Here is a 17,421-nt window from a genome sequence, read left to right as displayed (position 1 = left end):
TAAGATGATGTTTATAACAGTCTGCTTTAATGACAAAGTAAACTACGAGATTAAAGTTGACATTTCAAGGTTGAAGTCGAAATTTCCACTTTAATCACAAAATAGACATTTTCATTATGTCCTTATTTTTTAGCTCTGTGGCTCAAATACGCCGATCATACATTCTGATGGTACTGTAAAGGTACAAACAAAGACGGCACAGAAGATGGCATGTCAGACTTTTAAAATGTATTGTGTCATTACGATCGGGAATATGCGACTCTTGAATGTGAAAGCACCACGAATGTATTTGTATGTCAGCATTTTACTTCACCACATCGAACCATTCATCAAACATCGAAGCACACACATCATTCCTGGAGGATCCTAAAAGTGGCTGGAGTAGCAAGAAATTCAGGGTTTGAATATGGAGAGCTACAGTGCATCTGGAAAGTATTCACAGCACATCACTTTTTCCACATTTTGTAATGTTGCAGCCTTATTCCAAAATGGATTAAATTCATTTTTTTCCTCAGAATTCTACACACAACACCCCATAATGACAACGTGAAAAAAGTTTGAGATTTTTACAAATTTATTAAAAATAAAAAAATTGAGAAAGCACATGTACATAAGTATTCACAGCCTTTGTCATGAAGCTCGAAATTGAGCTCAGGTGCCTCCTGTTTCCCCTGATCATCCTTGAGATGTTTCTGCAGCTTCATTGGAGTCCACCTGTGGTAAATTCAGTTGACTGGACATGATTTGGAAAGGCACACACCTGTCTATATAAGGTCCCACAGTTGACAGTTCATGTCAGAGCACAAACCAAGCATGAAGTCAAAGGAATTGTCTGTAGACCTCTGAGACAGGATTGTCTCGAGGCACAAATCTGGGGAAGGTTACAGAAAAATTTCTGCTGCTTTGAAGGTCCCAATGAGCACAGTGGTCTCCATCACCCGTAAGTGGAAGAAGTTCGAAACCACCAGGACTCTTCCTAGAGCTGGCCGGCTATCTAAACTGAGCGATCGGGGGAGAAGGGCCTTAGTCAGGAAGGTGACCAAGAACCCGATGGTCACTCTGTCAGAGCTCCAGAGGTCCTCTGTGGAGAGAGGAGAAACTTCCAGAAGGACAACCATCTCTGCAGCAATCCACCAATCAGGCCTATATGGTACAGTGTCCAGATGGAAGCCACTCCTTAGTAAAAGGCACATGGCAGCCCGCCTAGAGTTTGCCAAAAGGCACTTGCAGGACTCTCAGACCATGAGAAAGAAAATTCTCTGGTCTGATGAGACAAAGATAATGCCAGGCGTCACATTTGGAGGAAACCTGGCACCATCCCTACAGTGAAGCATGGTGGTGGCAGCATCATGCTGTGGGGATGTTTTTCAGCGGCAGGGACTGGGAGACTAGTCAGGATAAAGGGAAAAATGACTGCAGCAATGTACAGAGACATCCTGGATGAAAACCTGCTCCAGAGCGCTCTTGACCTCAGACTGGGGCGACAGTTCATCTTTCAGCAGGACAACGACCCTAAGCACACAGCCAAGATATCAAAGGAGTGGTTTCAGGACAACTCTGTGAATGTCCTTGAGTGGCCCAGCCAGAGCCCAGACTTGAATCTGATTAAACATCTCAATCAATAGACAGGTGTGTGCCTTTCCAAATCATGTCCAATCAACTGAATTTACCACAGGTGGACTCCAATGAAGCTGCAGAAACATCTCAAGGATGATCAGGGGAAACAGGATGCACCTGAGCTCAATTTCGAGCTTCATGGCAAAGGCTGTGAATACTTATGTACATGTGCTTTCTTAATTTTTTTATTTTTAATAAATTTGCAAAAACCTCAAGTAAACTTTTTTCACGTTGTCATTATGGGGTGTTGTGTGTAGAATTCTGAGGAAAAAAATGAATTTAATCTATTTTGGAATAAGGCTGTAACATAACAAAATGTGGAAAAAGTGATGCACTGTGAATACTTTCCGGATGCACTGTATGTTTATTTTATAATTCTTTATCTGACTTTTAATTCTTACTATTAGCTTTTATTCTATGTAAAGCACTTTGGTCAACTTTTAGTTGTTTTAAATGTGCTATATCAGAGGTGGGCAATGTCGGTCCTGGAGAGCCACAGTGGCTACAGGTTTTCATTCCAACCCAATTGCTTACTTATAAACTGATTCTTCCCAATCTCAGACCTTATTTAATTTTATGGCTTGTTAGTCTGCAATGGGGCGGCACGGTGGCGCAGTGGGTAGCGCTGCTGCCTCGCAGTTGGGAGATCTGGGGACCTGGGTTCATTTCCCGGGTCCTCCCTGCGTGGAGTTTGCATGTTCTCCCCGTGTCTGCGTGGGTTTCCTCCGGGCGCTCCGGTTTCCTCCCACAGTCCAAAGACATGCAGGTTAGGTCGATTGGCGATTCTAAATTGGCCCTAGTGTGTGCTTGGTGTGTGGGTGTGTTTGTGTGTGTCCTGCGGTGGGTTGGCACCCTGCCCACGATTGGTTCCCTGCCTTGTGCCCTGTGTTGGCTGGGATTGGCTCCAGCAGACCCCCGTGACCCTGTGTTCGGATTCAGCGGGTTGGAAAATGGATGGATGGATGGATAGTCTGCAATGTAAAGTTCTTGTATAGTAGATTTTTTCCTTTCCGAGGATATCATCAAAATGATTTGAATTCTAAAACAGATTGAGTTTTCAGTCAGTTACATTTTCTAGTAATTGTTTTATTAAATCCAACAAATCTAATTTTGTGCATGATGAAGACACAGAGATGTAAATCGAAACAAGCTAGATGGAGAACTGCTGACTGCTTTGTTCTTTACATCTTATTGCTAATAAGGAGCCATTAAAACAGTGAATGCAGCTGCTTAAAGATAAAAATAAGCAATTAAGGGTGGGGAACCTTAGCAAGCGAGAACACTAAAATCCATTCATCCATTATCCAACCCACTATATCCTAACTACAGGATCACGGGGGTCTGCTGGAGCCAATCCCAGCCAACACAGGGTGCAAGGCAGGAAACAAACCCCGGTCTGTGCGCCAGCACACCGCGGGGCGCACACACACAGACTGACACACCAAGCACACACTACAGACAATTTAGAATCGCCAATGCACCTAACCTGCATGTCTTTGGACTGTGGGAGGAAACCGGAGTAGCCAGAGGAAACCTACCAAGACACAGGGAGAACATGCAAACTCCATGCAAGGAGAACCCAGGAAGTGAACCCAGGTCTCCTAACTGCGAGGCAGCAGCGCTACCCACTGTACCACCGTGCTGCCCGACCACTAAAAATGAAGCATCAAAATGTCACTTAAGCAATAAGGGCTTCATCAGCAGTAATTGACTTCTCATTAAGAAACTGGGTTGGAACAAAAACCTGCAGCCACTGCGGCTCTCCAGGACCGACATTTCTCACATCTGTGCTATATGAACAAATTAAACCTAAAGCTGAATAAAGGGTCTGAATACTTGTATCAATATGATAGTTTGGGTTTTTGTTTTCAGTAAATTTGCAAAAAATCCTTAAAATCCTGTTTTCAGTTTGTCATTCTGGGGCCCTGAGTGTTGTCTGATGAGGAAAAAAAATGAGTTTCAACAATTTTACCATAAAGTTGCAAAATAACAAAACGTGTAAAAAGTGAAGGGATCTGAATACTTTCTGAAGGTACTATAAAATAATTCTTTTGTCTTATAAAGACAACAGGCTTTGTAATGAATTACGAAAAAAAAAAAAACTTTCTCTCAAATCTCTCACTTCTATTACCCATGAAGCCAGATAGTGCATCTAAAAGCAGACAATTCTGAATAATACCTGTCTTTCTTCATCTGAAAGAAATAAAACTAATGAAAATCTTGGCTGATATAGAAAAGTGCTGCTTCTTTTATCTTAAATAGAGATTAGGCACATAATGTAGGAACGTTTTAAAATTTCTTCAGAGTCACCAAAATATTCGAGGTGAAGAGTGCACTTACCAGTTCTCTCTGGCAGAAAATGAGCACTATGGCTGTCACTTGGGCGATCATGATCAATAGCAGGAAGGTGAAGTACTGAAATGGACAAGACAGGAAATGTAAGTTGTAGCACCTGCATCCAGAGGGAAACTAATAACATTTTACATAACAAGGATAAATTAATATACATTTGGCAATTGCTAAGATATATGCAGAGGACATAGCTGTAAAATGTTATGTTCTAACAGTTTTAACCAGAACATATCTGTAACTTTTGTGGCAAATGGCTGGGACCCTTGCTCAGCCAGGACGCCCCTGTGACAGAAGGACCGGGGGAGAGGACAGGTTCATGGCAATAGCTCTCCCAGGACACGAAAGGGCGACCCCCCTGGATTGAATCGGGGCCACGGGCTTGGAAGCTCAACCTTGCTAGGGCCGTGGCCACCGCCAGGGGGGGTGCCTGGACAGTCCCAGAAACTTGGACTGTAGCACTTCTGCCACACCCAGGTGCACCGGAAGCACTTCCGTGTGCCTGTGCTCGAGAGTGCTGCCAGAAGAGGATCAGAGTGCACTATAAAGGAGGCCGCCGCCGCCTCACTCCGTTCGAGGAGGTGGAGGACAGCGCTTGCTGGGAAAGGAGTGGAGGTGGCATAGAGAAAGAGAATCAAAGAAAGAAGAAAAAGAAGAAAAAGATTTGGGTGCTGAAGTGCTTGGACTGAGTTGTATCGGTGGGAAACGGGGGAAAGCATTTCCACAGAAAGAAAGATAAATGAAATCTGTGTTTGGTGTACTCCCAGATGGGCTTAAAGTGGAGAAGGACCAACACTACACTTCACTACACTATTGGCACGTAGACTTACCTTGCTCAACTGGAAGAATCCTAACTCTCCTATTCTAAGTCAATGGGTAACTGATGTCATATACTATTTGAAACTGGAAAAAATCAAATTCCCACTTAGATGATCTGTGCAGAACTTTTTCAAAACCTGGCAGGATCTAATCAATAACATTTTAGAATAAACTTTTAAAGTCCTGAGGAATCAGATTATCTCCCCTTTATTCCTTTTATTTCCTTCTCCATTTATCTTTATTCACTTATTAATTCATCTATTTACTTTTTTTTTTACTAGCTTTTTTACTCTGCAAGCTTAGCTCTCTTTCTCAGGGGTGGGGGGTTGATTTATTTTCGATCTTATGTTTGTAGAAATTGATGTATTTGTATGGAATGTTATGTGATTTTAATAAAATCAATAAAATAAAAAAAGAAAGATAAATAAAAGTGTGTCACTTTTGCACTTGTGTGCCACTGTGCCTGTCTTGGTCCGGGTTTGGGGAGCTGTACATCCCCGGTTTAACACATTTTATTTTTATAGATGGCACCATGGCAAACTCTGAGCAAGAGCTGCTTATGCTGTTTTCGTCTTTTCCCTTTACGTGATAACAGGCTTGTGGTTATATTTAATTAGTTTGTTAAATAACAAGCAATGGGGAGATGTACTGTACTTTTAAGTACTGAATACTGTTTTGGTAAACACCACACAAGAACTAAATGAGGGCCTGGAAGTTGTTTAGACAATGAACAAGATAGGAGAACCTCACATTAAATTGTGTTATTTGTTTAGTGATACTGCAGAAACAGAAATATAAGACAATGACCTAGAGATGTCGCAGTCCTTTAATGCATATGCAAGACAAGCCTGAACATACTATTATTATCAATAAAACAGGTTTCAAACCAGGGAGTAATGAGCATGGAACACAGGAGGACTAAGTTGGCCCAGAATGAAAGAAAGACAGACTAAGACTTCATCATACATCAGACTCACATCATACATCATCCATCATGAAGACCTTTGAGAGGCTGGTCCTAAAACAGCTACAACCCCTGATTTCTGAACATCTGGATCCTTTGCAGTCTGCCTATCAGGAACATAGAGGTGTGGAGGATGCTTTCATCTCCATGGAGCCTGCTACCACTCAGACAAAGCCGGCACCACAGTCACGTTCATGTTCTTTTCCAGTGGTTTTAACACCATTCTGCCTCATTAACTGGGGAAAAAGCTCAAGACCTTGGATCTTGATGCTCCTACAATCTCCCGGATCACAGACTACCTGACCAACAGACAGCAGTTTGTGAAGTGGAGGGACTTCGTGTGGCACCTCAGATAACTGTCCTGCCTCCCTGCCTGGTCACCCTCTTCACAAAAGACCTCCAGCATAATACCAGCAGCTTGCCTTCTACAAAAGTTTTCAGAAGACTCCTCCACCACCATAGGGTTCATTAATAATGGAGACAAGTCATAGTACAGGAAAGTCATGGAGGGCTTTGCCTTGTGGTGCAGGGACAACAACCTGCAACCCAACATCAGCAACACAAAAGAGCTGATGCTGGACTTCCAACATGCCAACAAGCCTCCGAGACCAGTCACCATTCAGGAGGAGGACATGGAAGTGGTGCAGAGCTACAAGTACCTGGGGGTCCACATAAACAGCAAACTGTCTGAAAACACAGTGGCGCTAGACAAGAAGGGCCAAAGCAGAGTAGACTTGTGAAGGAGACTCAGGTTTGTTGATGTGTGCAGGAAGCTGCTGGAAATGTTCTACCAGTCCATAGTAGCCAGTGTGGTGTTCTACATTGTAGTCTCCTGGTAAAGCAACTTGAGCTCAAAAGAAGCACAAGGCCTGAACAAACTTATCAGGAAAGCCTGCGCCATCACAGGGCCAACCCTCGACACATTGAAAGCTGTTGTGGAAAAACAACAAAATTGGATGCCATCATGAAAAATCCCCTCCAGAAGGTGCTCTTCTTGAACCCAGCCACAGGGGATGCACAAACCAGAGTGTTTCTTCATGCTGGTCCAAAGCCCGGATAAATGGGGAGGGTTACTTCAGGAAGGGCATCCGGTGTAAAATTTTGCCAAATCAATATGCGGACAACAATACAAATTTCCATACCGGATCGGTTGAGCCCCGGGTTAACAATGACTGCCACCAGTACTGTTAGCCAACAGGGTGCTGACGGAAATTGGGCTACTGTTGGCCGAAGGAGAAGGAGAAGAATAGAGGGGAGACATGACCAGAGGTAGGAGGAGAGGAGGAAAGTAAAGAGAGTGGAACTGAGGGTAGGAACTTTGAATGTTGGCAGTATGACTGGTAAGGGGAGAGAGTTAGCAGATATGATAGAGAGAAGGAAGGTTGATATATTGTGCGTAAAGAGACTAAATAGAAAGGGAATAAGGCCAGGTAGATCAGAGGTGGATTCAAATTGTTCTATCATGGTGTGGATAGGAGGAGAAATGGCGTAGGGGTTATTCTGAAGGAACAGTATGTCAAGAGTGTTTTGGAGGTGAAAAGAGTGTCAGACAGAGTGATGATTATGAAGCTGGAAATTGGAGGTGTGATGATGAATGTTGTTAGTGCATATGCACCGCAAGTCGGGTGTGCAATGGATGAGAAAGCTCTTCTCGGAGTACTTTTTGCCACAGGTTCATTCCACCACAGTGTGCTAATAAGCACCTCTGGGGGGTCTTTTCTGCCCATTGCTATCAGGCAATTCAATGGTTCCCCTGATGTACTAATTATGTTTATTTATTGATTGATTGACTGGATGTATTATCTATCTTATGTGTCTGTAATTCTTGTTTTATATGTTTCTACCGCTGTATGCATTTGATTTTCTCCTGGGATTAATAAAGTTTATCAAATAAATGACCTAAACACAAGGGAAATCTGCAATGAGCAGACAGCATTCTGTTGCATTTTTGATTTCTATTATTTCCCAGTAATCTGAAAAAGCAGAAAGAGCATTTAGAGAGGGTAGCTGGGAAACATGCTGCAGTTTCAGGGACAGGATATAAATGTAATTCTTGTTTTCTTCAAACAAATAACTAGCCGTTCCAACTTCCTTTCTGCAGATGTCACATTTCATAAATAGAATGGGGAATGAGAAACAAAGGAGATGTGCTACTGATATGCAAACCGGCTTACCAGGCCCAGCAGAAACTTTATCTCAAACACAGCTCCGATGCAGCCAAGAAATCCCAACAGCATGGACAGAGAGCCAACACTGATCAGGATGTAGGAGCCCACTTTCATAGCGGAGGAAGACTCTTCTACAAGAGAGAGAAAAAACAGAGGAATGTTTTATAACAAGCAGTGAGGCATACGGTGAAAATGATGAAGACGAGGAGCATTGTCAAACTGGAGCCAGACATATGGAAAACTATTCTTTTAACCCTCACTCGTGGGATCTTTCTCAAGCCATAAAATGGGTTTTCGACAAACACAGCTGAGGACAGCTGAAAGACGTATTCTGTAGCATTGATTACAAAAACAACACTGTTAAACAGCTGTCTTCAAAATGATATGTGCAGGTCACACCTAAGAAGCAAAGAACAGAAAATGAAAGAATGAATGAAAGAATGGCTCTGCTTTATTTTAAAAGTTCCTGGTGTGGATGGCCAACATTCCTGGCTTCTAGAAACGAAAAAAAGAAAGGTTCCTTCGAAGCAGAGGGTGAGGTAAAGAACACTGTAATCTAGTATACAGATGACACCCGAAATTCGTGGGGGTTACGTTCTGAGAGCATCCGTGAATTGTAAAAAAAACGCAAATTTTGGATGTGGTAAAAAAAAAAAAAATGCCTATAAATGCCTATTTTTATAGTTTAAACCCTAAATATGCCCTGTGAAAAAAATACAGACACACAGATTAAGGGCTGGGGATTCCGTCCCCTTATACTGTAAACCACAGTAAGAAGTGCGTGAACAACGGTCAGCTTTGAAAAATACAAATCGACAGACAATGGGTGAAACATGGACGTATTTATGAGGTGGGAACGGAAGTAGGAATGCTGGGAAAGATGACGCAAAGGATCTTGGGATGGTGGTGACTTTATCTGCAAGGGACCGGAGGTGAACAAAGAACACGGAAGCGGCTCGGGCGTCTGGAGGAGGTTTTTGCGACAAACTCAAGGTGCTGTTGTTCCGTCTTTCCTGTAGAAATAAAGAGAGAGCTGTTCACACACTGTTTTAGTCCCCTGTCTTGTGGTTTTGCGTGGCTCATCGGGTCCTTTTACTGCCCCCTAGTCGCTTGTGTGTGACAGCCCCCAAAACACTTTAATTTCATTTCAAACTCAGCTTAATACATTACCCTAAAAAAAAAAGAATGTAAAGGTAAACCCGTATACTGTACAGTACTGTACTGCTATGTCTACTGCAGTGCTAGAATGTCAAATGCCCATGTTACCCCTACATGTACTGTAATTCATGCAAGCGTGTTTTCTTGGGTATAAGTAGGGAATACGTAATACGGCAAAATGTACAGGTACTCGCCAATAATGAATGATATTGACTGAAGATGATGATGATGAATTAGCTGTGCAGTACGATGAAGGTATGTAATGAAGATAATAACTGCACAGCAAAGCAGAGGATTTACAGCTCCTCGGGTGGCTACTGCAGCATAACGTTCTAGTTCCAGGAGCAAATCCAGTAGTTCAACCTTCTCCTGGAGTGTCTTAAACCTTTTCTGGCACTTCAGTTCATTGCCAGAAGCCTTAGAAGGTGCAGGGTGTTTGAGTGACATCTTAAGGCTTTAAGAAGAACAAAACGAAAAACACGAGAATGCTCAGCGAAACACTCGAGATAGCTACACGTGGTAAACTGTTATGATGCGGGAATGCTGGGCTGTATTTGCCGGAGATGCGTCACAGAGCAGCAGCCAATCAGCAGCAAGGAGAAATGAATAACGCTCTCGGATTGGCCACTTTCACCATCCCAAGCCGCCTTTTCCTCTATGGTTGCTTTGTGTTCTTTCTACAGTACAGTATTGTCACAAAAAAAGCCATAAAAAAATTGCGGAGGATATGTGCGGTTTCTGCTAACAATTATTAGTTAGGTTCAATGGAAAAATCCGTGAACAACTGAGGCCGCGAACTCTGAACCGCGACTTCGCAGGGGGTCTACTGTACTGGAACACATGTAAAAACCCCTTGGAAAAACAGATCAAGTCAGGAATAATCCCATAAAGCATACAACAAAGTTTAAGGAATTTTTCCAAACTTATTGAATTTAAGGCTTTTTAAAATGCATCATCCATCTATCCAGTCTTGCTGAAATAAAGACTGACTGGCATCTTCATAATATGGTCTGCCGTGGCCTTTACTTAGAAAAAGAAAAAGCAAGCAGAGGAAATAAAGGGTTAACAGGTTATTTGTTTTTGCACTTTTCAATCACTAGATGTCACTTCAGCACCCTTTTAGTGAAACAAGAATCAACTGTCACAGCGGAAGGCAAGAAATTTGAAAACTAGACGGGCCAAGGGCAGAAACGAAGCGGTTTTCATAGAAAATGAAATCCTTCAAAAGGCTACATTTTTTTTTTAATATAAAGACTGTAAAAATATGAATCTAGTCATAAAGTCCAAGTGACAGAGGAGTGGCTTCACCTTTAATGAGTGCAATGCATGTTGGTTCTGTACTCCAAAGTGTGCATGTCTAGGCACATATGCTGGATGACTCACTCTGCAGTCCAACTTTAAAGAACGAAACACACGCCTCTGGCAGGAAAAAAAAAAATACATGGCACAATCCCGAAAGCATCAACCACATTCCAGTAGAAGGCTGATTGCTCTACTGGAAAAATGGCTAGGTAATGAAAATAAATTTTCCGATTCAAGTAGCACTTCATGTTTTGGCTGGAATGTAAGTGCCGTGTATTAGTTAGTTGCTCACCAGCCCAGCAGATCATGAAACATAACTCTAATAGAAAATGTGCAAGACTGAAGAAAAACAATGAATTAAATGAGGGGTCCTGTTTGCGAAATGTTACTCATAACCACTCTCGATTTCTATGGTGTAAAGTGCAGCTTTTCGACACAATGCATCTAACGTTTTCATTTCCATTGCCCTCCTCTGTGCCTTTGAAATTACAAATGAAACAATTCAGAAGTAATTAAAATGCACATTGCATACGTTCATTAAAGGGGATTTGCAGACATTTTGGTCACATGAAACTTTTTCTACATGGTACCCCTATTTCAGGGCACTATAATGTTTGTGACGCAGCAATGGCAAGTACTTTTAAAGCCGTCATATTTAGGACTTTGTCGCGTATCCCTCACATACAATGACTGATTGACGTCTGTGATTAATGGACATCACCAGGTGCTGAGGGTCTTCTCTGGTGATGCTCTGCCAAGCCTCTAATGCAGCCATCTTCAACTCCTGCTTGTTTCAGGGGGCTTGTCCCCATGGACTTTCTTTTCCATTCAAGAATTTTCCACTCCAGTGCAATGGCCTCTACATCATATTCACTATAAAGCACTCGCTTTGACAGATACTGAAAGACAGGCATTTGCAAGACAAGTAAAGACAAACTAGAGGTTGTTAATGGAAATTGTCATAATACAGGATGAGCCAAAAAGAAGTACCACATTTCAAACGTTTATTCTACAGTAATGCTACAAGATAAAGTGAATTTCAGTATGACACAAGAAAGGGTATACAAAATAAGATTTTTTTAAAAAAATGATGTCTTCAAGATGGTGGCCATCACTATCGATTCACTCTTCGAGATGATTTCTGAATGCTCGCATGACTCGTTTGGCCATTTCAAGGGGAATAGCGGAGATTTCGTGGCGAACAGCGTCCTTGAGGGCTTCAAGGTTTGGAGGTCGGTGTGTGTAGTATACCTTCGACTTGAGAAAAAAAATCGCACAGGGACAGAGATTGGGCGAACGTGAAGGCCACCTAACATCACCATGCACGGAGATCAGCTTCCCCGGAAACATCCATCCATTATCCAACCCAGTATATCCTAACTACACGGTCACAGGGGTCTGCTGGAGCCAATCCCAGCCAACACAGGGCACAAAGCAGGAAACAAACCCCGGGGGCGCACACACACACCCATACACAAAGCACACACTAGGGACAATTTAGGACCGCCAATGCACCTAATCTGCATGTCTTTGGACTGTGGGAGGAAACCCACGCAGACACGGGGAGAACATGCACACTCCACGCAGGGAGAACCCGGGAAGTGAACCCGGGTCTCCTAACTGCGAGGCAGCAGTGCTACCCACTGCGCCACCCTTCCCGGAAACATCTCCCACAAAACTTTCATGGATCTCCACACAGGCCGTATGAGCTGTTGCTTCATCCTGTTGACACCAGGCATCCACCACATCCATTCTTCCAGTCCTGTGGCATTTCAATGTAACGTTCTGAAGTGACGGTGACCGTTGCTCCCAACTCCTCATAAAAAGTAAAGGCCTACAATGCCAAATTCTGCAATGGCACACCAAACTGTAACATGTGTGCTCCCTGTGCAGGGGTCTCTGATGAAGTTCACAAGGGTTGGTTTCAGCCCAATAGTGAAAGTTTTCTTATTTACACAACCATTCAAATGGAAATGTGCCTCGTCGCTGCACATGATGATGGCATCTCGATGAGCGGTTTGCAGAATGTTCGTGCACAACTCTCTACGGCTCTCCCAGTCTCTCTCAGTGAGTTCCTGCACTACCATCATTTTGTATGGATGGAAAAGAAAATCATCCTCAAAGACGTGTTGGAAATGCCAAAGGCAAAAGGACGTTGAATGTCTAGGAAACTGCAAAATGGATGCCCTTACAGTTTGGATGTTTTCAGGCATTTATACAGTCCAAGGACGGCCTGGAGATTTTCTATTCAATGTTGTACCCGTCTGTCTAAATTCAGCCACCCAATGAAGAACTGTTTTCTGATTTGGGATGTCACCGTTAGGAGGAATGCTGAAGTGCGTTTGTAAGGCACGTTGTGTAGTGATGATGGGTTCATTGTTTTTGAAGAACGCTTCGACAGCGAAAGCAACGGAGGAATGTGGCTGACAGAAAACTGCAAGGGATTGCCGATCAAAGGAACCCCACCCACCCTGCTTGGCTGCCTCTACCTTGCACAATGACCTTGAGAAATGTGCTACATCATTTTGGCTCACTCTGTATAAGAATTGTTACTTTACCAATGTGAAGGAAGTTACAGATTTTAAACATGAATTAAAATTTTGGGTATAATCACCTCTACACATACAGTGGCATCAGCTACACAAGCAAATTTCCTGACTTGTAGTGGCCTCCTTCTCTGCTCTGGAGTATCCCCACCCGGCCTGACCCACCTACAAGTGTAGATACTCATTAGCCCCAGGCTGGGAACTGTGCAATTAAGATTTGTGTCACTGGGATCTCCAGATGTTACCATAATGGCTGAGAAAATCCAGAGAGCTTGGACTCTAAATTATTAAAGGCTGCTCCAGGCATGGAATCTTGTGGTGTTTCGGTTAACTTGGCTGTTTACGATTGCACAGAAAGTTAAGTGGGTGTCTTCAGTTGGCAAAATTAGGATGACGTTTGTATCTCTCATAGGAGAGCTGTCATCAGGGTGTTTAAATAGAAACTATGGCCAAATCGATAAAGGTGTTTCATCTCGCAGGGCACCCTGGATATCATCGAGAGGAGTCGCAGTGCACGGCTCAAAGGAAACTCTGGTCTGTACCGGGAACTGGGAGGGACGGCTGTGAGGGCTCTGAGGGTAGATAAAGAGGCATTTGTTAGAGGAATCTGTGAGCAAGTGACACACCATGTGTGGTCTAGCGACCCACGTCCTGCTTACAGAGGAATAGAAGCATTACGCACGTCCGAATCAGTTCCTCGGAGAGTCGCAGTCAAGGCGGCTGATGGAACGGTCCTTATGGATGACACTAGAGTTGTGACCCACTGGGCTGGCTACTTTGAGCAGTTGTTCAAAGCTGATTATCCGGCTAGGACGTTCTTGGCAGCCTTTGTTGATTTTCGTAAAGCGTTCGACTCAGTTGATCGAGCTGCCCTCTGGGACATCCTGAGGGTTCGCGGGTATCCCCTTAAGGTTGCTAGATATCAGGGCCGGCCTGTACACTGGTACTGTGAGTGCTGTGCAGAGTGGAGGCAGATCCTCTGCGTTTTTCCCAGTTGATTCTGGGGTTCGTCAGGGGTGTGTTCTGCTCCTACTCTGTTTAATGTTTGTAAGGACTGGGTGTTAGGCAAGGTCGTGGGGTCCAGCGGCTGTGGGGCATCTGTTGGTGAAGAAAGATTCACGGATCTCGACTTTGCTGACGATACTGTGATCTTCGCGTAGTCAATGGAGGCTCTGATCAGGGCGCTCGGAGAGACTGAGCGAGGAGTCTGAGTGTCTGGGCTTGTGAGTGTCCTGGATAAAAACCAAGATCCGGGCCTTTAATGACTTATTCGGCACAGCCATCAGCAGTGTCTCTGTCTGCGGAGAGTGTTGACCTTGTCGAAAGGTTTACTGACCTCGGCGGTGACATTCATGACTCTGGTGACTCTTCCTATGAAGTCAGTAGATAGATAGATAGATAGATAGATAGATACTTTATTAATCCCAATGGGAAATTCACATTCTTCAGCAGCAGCATACTGATACAATAAATAATATTAAATTAAAGAATGATAATAATACAGGTGAAAAAAACAGACAATAACTATGTATAATGTTAAATATTAACGTTTACCCCCCCTGGTGGAATTAAAGAGTCGCATAGTTTGGGGGAGGAACGATCTTCTCAATCTGTCTGTGGAGCAGGACAGTGACAGCAGTCTGTCGCTGAAGCTGCTCTTCTGTCTGGAGATGACATTATTTAGTGGATGCAGTGGATTCTCCATAATTGATAGGAGCCTGCTGAGCGCCCTTCGCTCTGCCACAGATGTTAAACTGTCCAGCTCCATGCCAACAATAGAGCCTGCCTTCCTCACCAGTTTGTCCAGGCGTGAGGCGTCTTTCCTCTTAATGCTGCCTCCCCAGCACACCACTGCGTAGAAGAGGGCGCTCGCCACAACTGTTTGATAGAACATCTGCAGCATCTTATTGCAGATGTTGAAGGAAGCCAGCCTTCTAAGGAAGTATAACCGGCTTTGTCCTTTCTTGCACAGATCATCAGTATTGGCAGTCCAGTCTAATTTATCATCCAGCTGCACTCCCAGATATTTATAGGTAATATAATATATTTATATAGTAAACGGATTGGGAGAGCATGGGGGGTCATGAGGTCACTGGAAAGGGGTGTGTGGTGCTCCCGATATCTATGCAAAAGGACGAAGGTCCAAATCTTTAGCGTCCTGGTGCTTCCAGTCTTGCTATATGGTTGCGAGACATGGACACTATCCAGTGACCTGAGACAAAGACTGGACTCCTTCGGTACTGTGTCTCTCCAGAGAATCCTTGGGTACCGTTGGTTTGACTTGGAGTCCTGAATGAGGCACATGACCTGCATTGTGAGGGAGCGTCAGTTATGGCACTACGGCCATGTGGTGCGTTTCCCTGAGGGTGATCTGGATCATAAGATCCTCATTGTTGGGGACCCAAGTGGCTGGAACAGGCCAAGGGGCCACCCACGTAACACCTGGCTGCAGCAGATAAAGGGTCATTTCCGGCGGGTGGGACTGGACCGCGTGTCTGCCTGGTGGTATACCAACTGGGATCTTGAGTTGTTTTGTCGTGTAGTGGGTGCAAGCAACACACTGCAGTGCATGCTCTCCAACTTGACCTGACTTGACTTATGGCCAAAATTCAAACAGAATAGTTGGTCAACTCACAATCCTTGGAAAGAAAATGTCAGGAAACACAGAGGGTTACCAGTATTGTCTGCCTCTGTTTTGCAGATCTGTAATCATCTCATAGTACACTCTGAGAGTGAATGGAGAATACTGTTGTGTGTCATTTGTTTCCTGTATTTGAGCACTGACATATGTACTGTATACTGTATGTATTATTGGCATTCACTTAATTCAATTTACTGTAGGTGGGAGGTCGTGGAGAGTGTGTCATTGTCTCCCATTGTCTTTACAAGGCTTTAGGAGTTTTCTGTCCGTGGACATGAAAGTTGCATCTCTCTGGATATTCTCATGATGTTAGTTGACTGTGACCTCCACCGTGCATTGGAGCAATTCATAGCCAAGAGAACGACTGGCATTTTAAATGAGACCACTTGATTTAACAATGACATCAATAGTAATAATGGAGTCTAAAATGAGCTTCATCTTTAAGACAAAAATGAAAATACACAAAATGAAGGCTACTGTCACACATAGGCGAGTAGGGAGTAGCCGACCGGCTCAATGGAGTGTGACAGAACACAGAAAACGGGTTTGGAATAAAGTACTAACACCGCTCTCTTTTATTTAGCAGAAAAGCAGACGAGTAAGCAAACCTTTTCGAAGACCCGCAGACGATTTCCCTTCCGCGAGCAGGACAACCGCTACCTCCTTCCTGTCCCACCCTGATGACATCACGTCTGGTTTCACGTCGTCTCTGGTGCTTCTTGGACTTTTCCCATCATACCCATTGTAAACCAATTTCCTGTCCGTCCCTTATATAAATCGGGCTATTTCACCAATACGTTTTGTCCTTGTTGTGATTCAATTTCTTTGAGAAAGACTACTGGACACTTCAACAGATGGGAAAGGCAAACCCCCAACACTTTTTGAGCATGTTGTCTCTTTCTTATATCTTCACAATACACAAATATAAAACTGTCACCGTTCATATCAGACAAAACATTTCTATTTGTCTGCATAATCTAAGAAAATAGCACAAAAAACTTTCGCCGGTTTCAATTTATGAAATTCACAACTACAGAAGTAAAACTGGCAGCTACTGCTATACAATTCTATCAATCTGAAAAAGTAAAACCAAGAATTTGGCAATTATTAGTGGTTATGAAAAAAAAAAACTAAAAAATGTTATCTGTCCTTCACATTAAAAAAAAACTCTATGTGACTTGCAGCCAAATTAAGAGAGACTAAACATTTCAGCTCTTTATGAAGTATGTAACATCTGTTTCAGACGCGACTAAATGTGGGCTTTTGGAAAGGCATGAAATGTGAACAGCCATTTGAAAAACTGTTGCAAAAATTCCAGCTGGAATCCCAGCACTGAGGTTTTAGAAATGTATTTAAAAATGGTTTTTCCAGTTTATACTTTTAACATGAAAAAGTACGTTAATTGCACTTAAAACATGTGGCTGGAAATGTGCAAAAAATCCCAAACATGCAATGGGGAGTTTGGCTTTTATGAATTAAATGCTGAATTCAACGTGTCATAGGTATTTCATTTGCCCAGGTCTTTTTTGGAGTTATTTACTAAAATGATTATACTAACTTATCAATGTACTTTTTAAATAAAGAAAGATGTGTCTTTAATCTCACTGTATACAGTACTAGCTATCAATTTATATTGATAGCTTTCGTATCCGAGGGCCTCTTGATATACAATATTTTTGGTTTTGCTATCAGGGGTGAGAATGTAGCTGTGAGCTCTTTGCCACAAATGTAAAAAGTTGGCAAGGTATCTCGGGCCGAGCGGAAGGTAGGTACGCGCCGCCATCAAACGCTGCCACTGTATCTGATCGTGTTCAGCTGTGATGGGAGAGCGTTCCCCACGTGGCCGTGAAATCTCTG

At 43.3% G+C, this 17,421-nt stretch overlaps 1 protein-coding gene across 2 annotated transcripts in view; it reads right to left on the bottom strand.

Annotated features, from left to right (window-relative positions):
- LOC114647364 (CD82 antigen-like) overlaps window positions 1–17,421 on the bottom strand; it is a 215,039-nt gene that overhangs the window by 32,354 nt on the left and 165,264 nt on the right. For both annotated transcript variants that reach the window (XM_051923510.1, XM_051923511.1), the window contains exons 4-5: window positions 7,924–8,048; window positions 3,958–4,032 (exon numbers count right to left, since the gene is read on the bottom strand). In XM_051923510.1, the coding sequence (XP_051779470.1) occupies window positions 3,958–4,032; window positions 7,924–8,048 (200 nt within the window). The remainder of the gene's footprint in view (window positions 1–3,957; window positions 4,033–7,923; window positions 8,049–17,421) is intronic.

This window comes from Erpetoichthys calabaricus, chromosome 2, assembly GCF_900747795.2.
Source record: "Erpetoichthys calabaricus chromosome 2, fErpCal1.3, whole genome shotgun sequence".
Classification (NCBI taxonomy): domain Eukaryota; kingdom Metazoa; phylum Chordata; class Cladistia; order Polypteriformes; family Polypteridae; genus Erpetoichthys; species Erpetoichthys calabaricus.
Note: the sequence above shows the minus strand (reverse complement) of the source record. Positions and strands in the feature narration are given on the sequence as shown.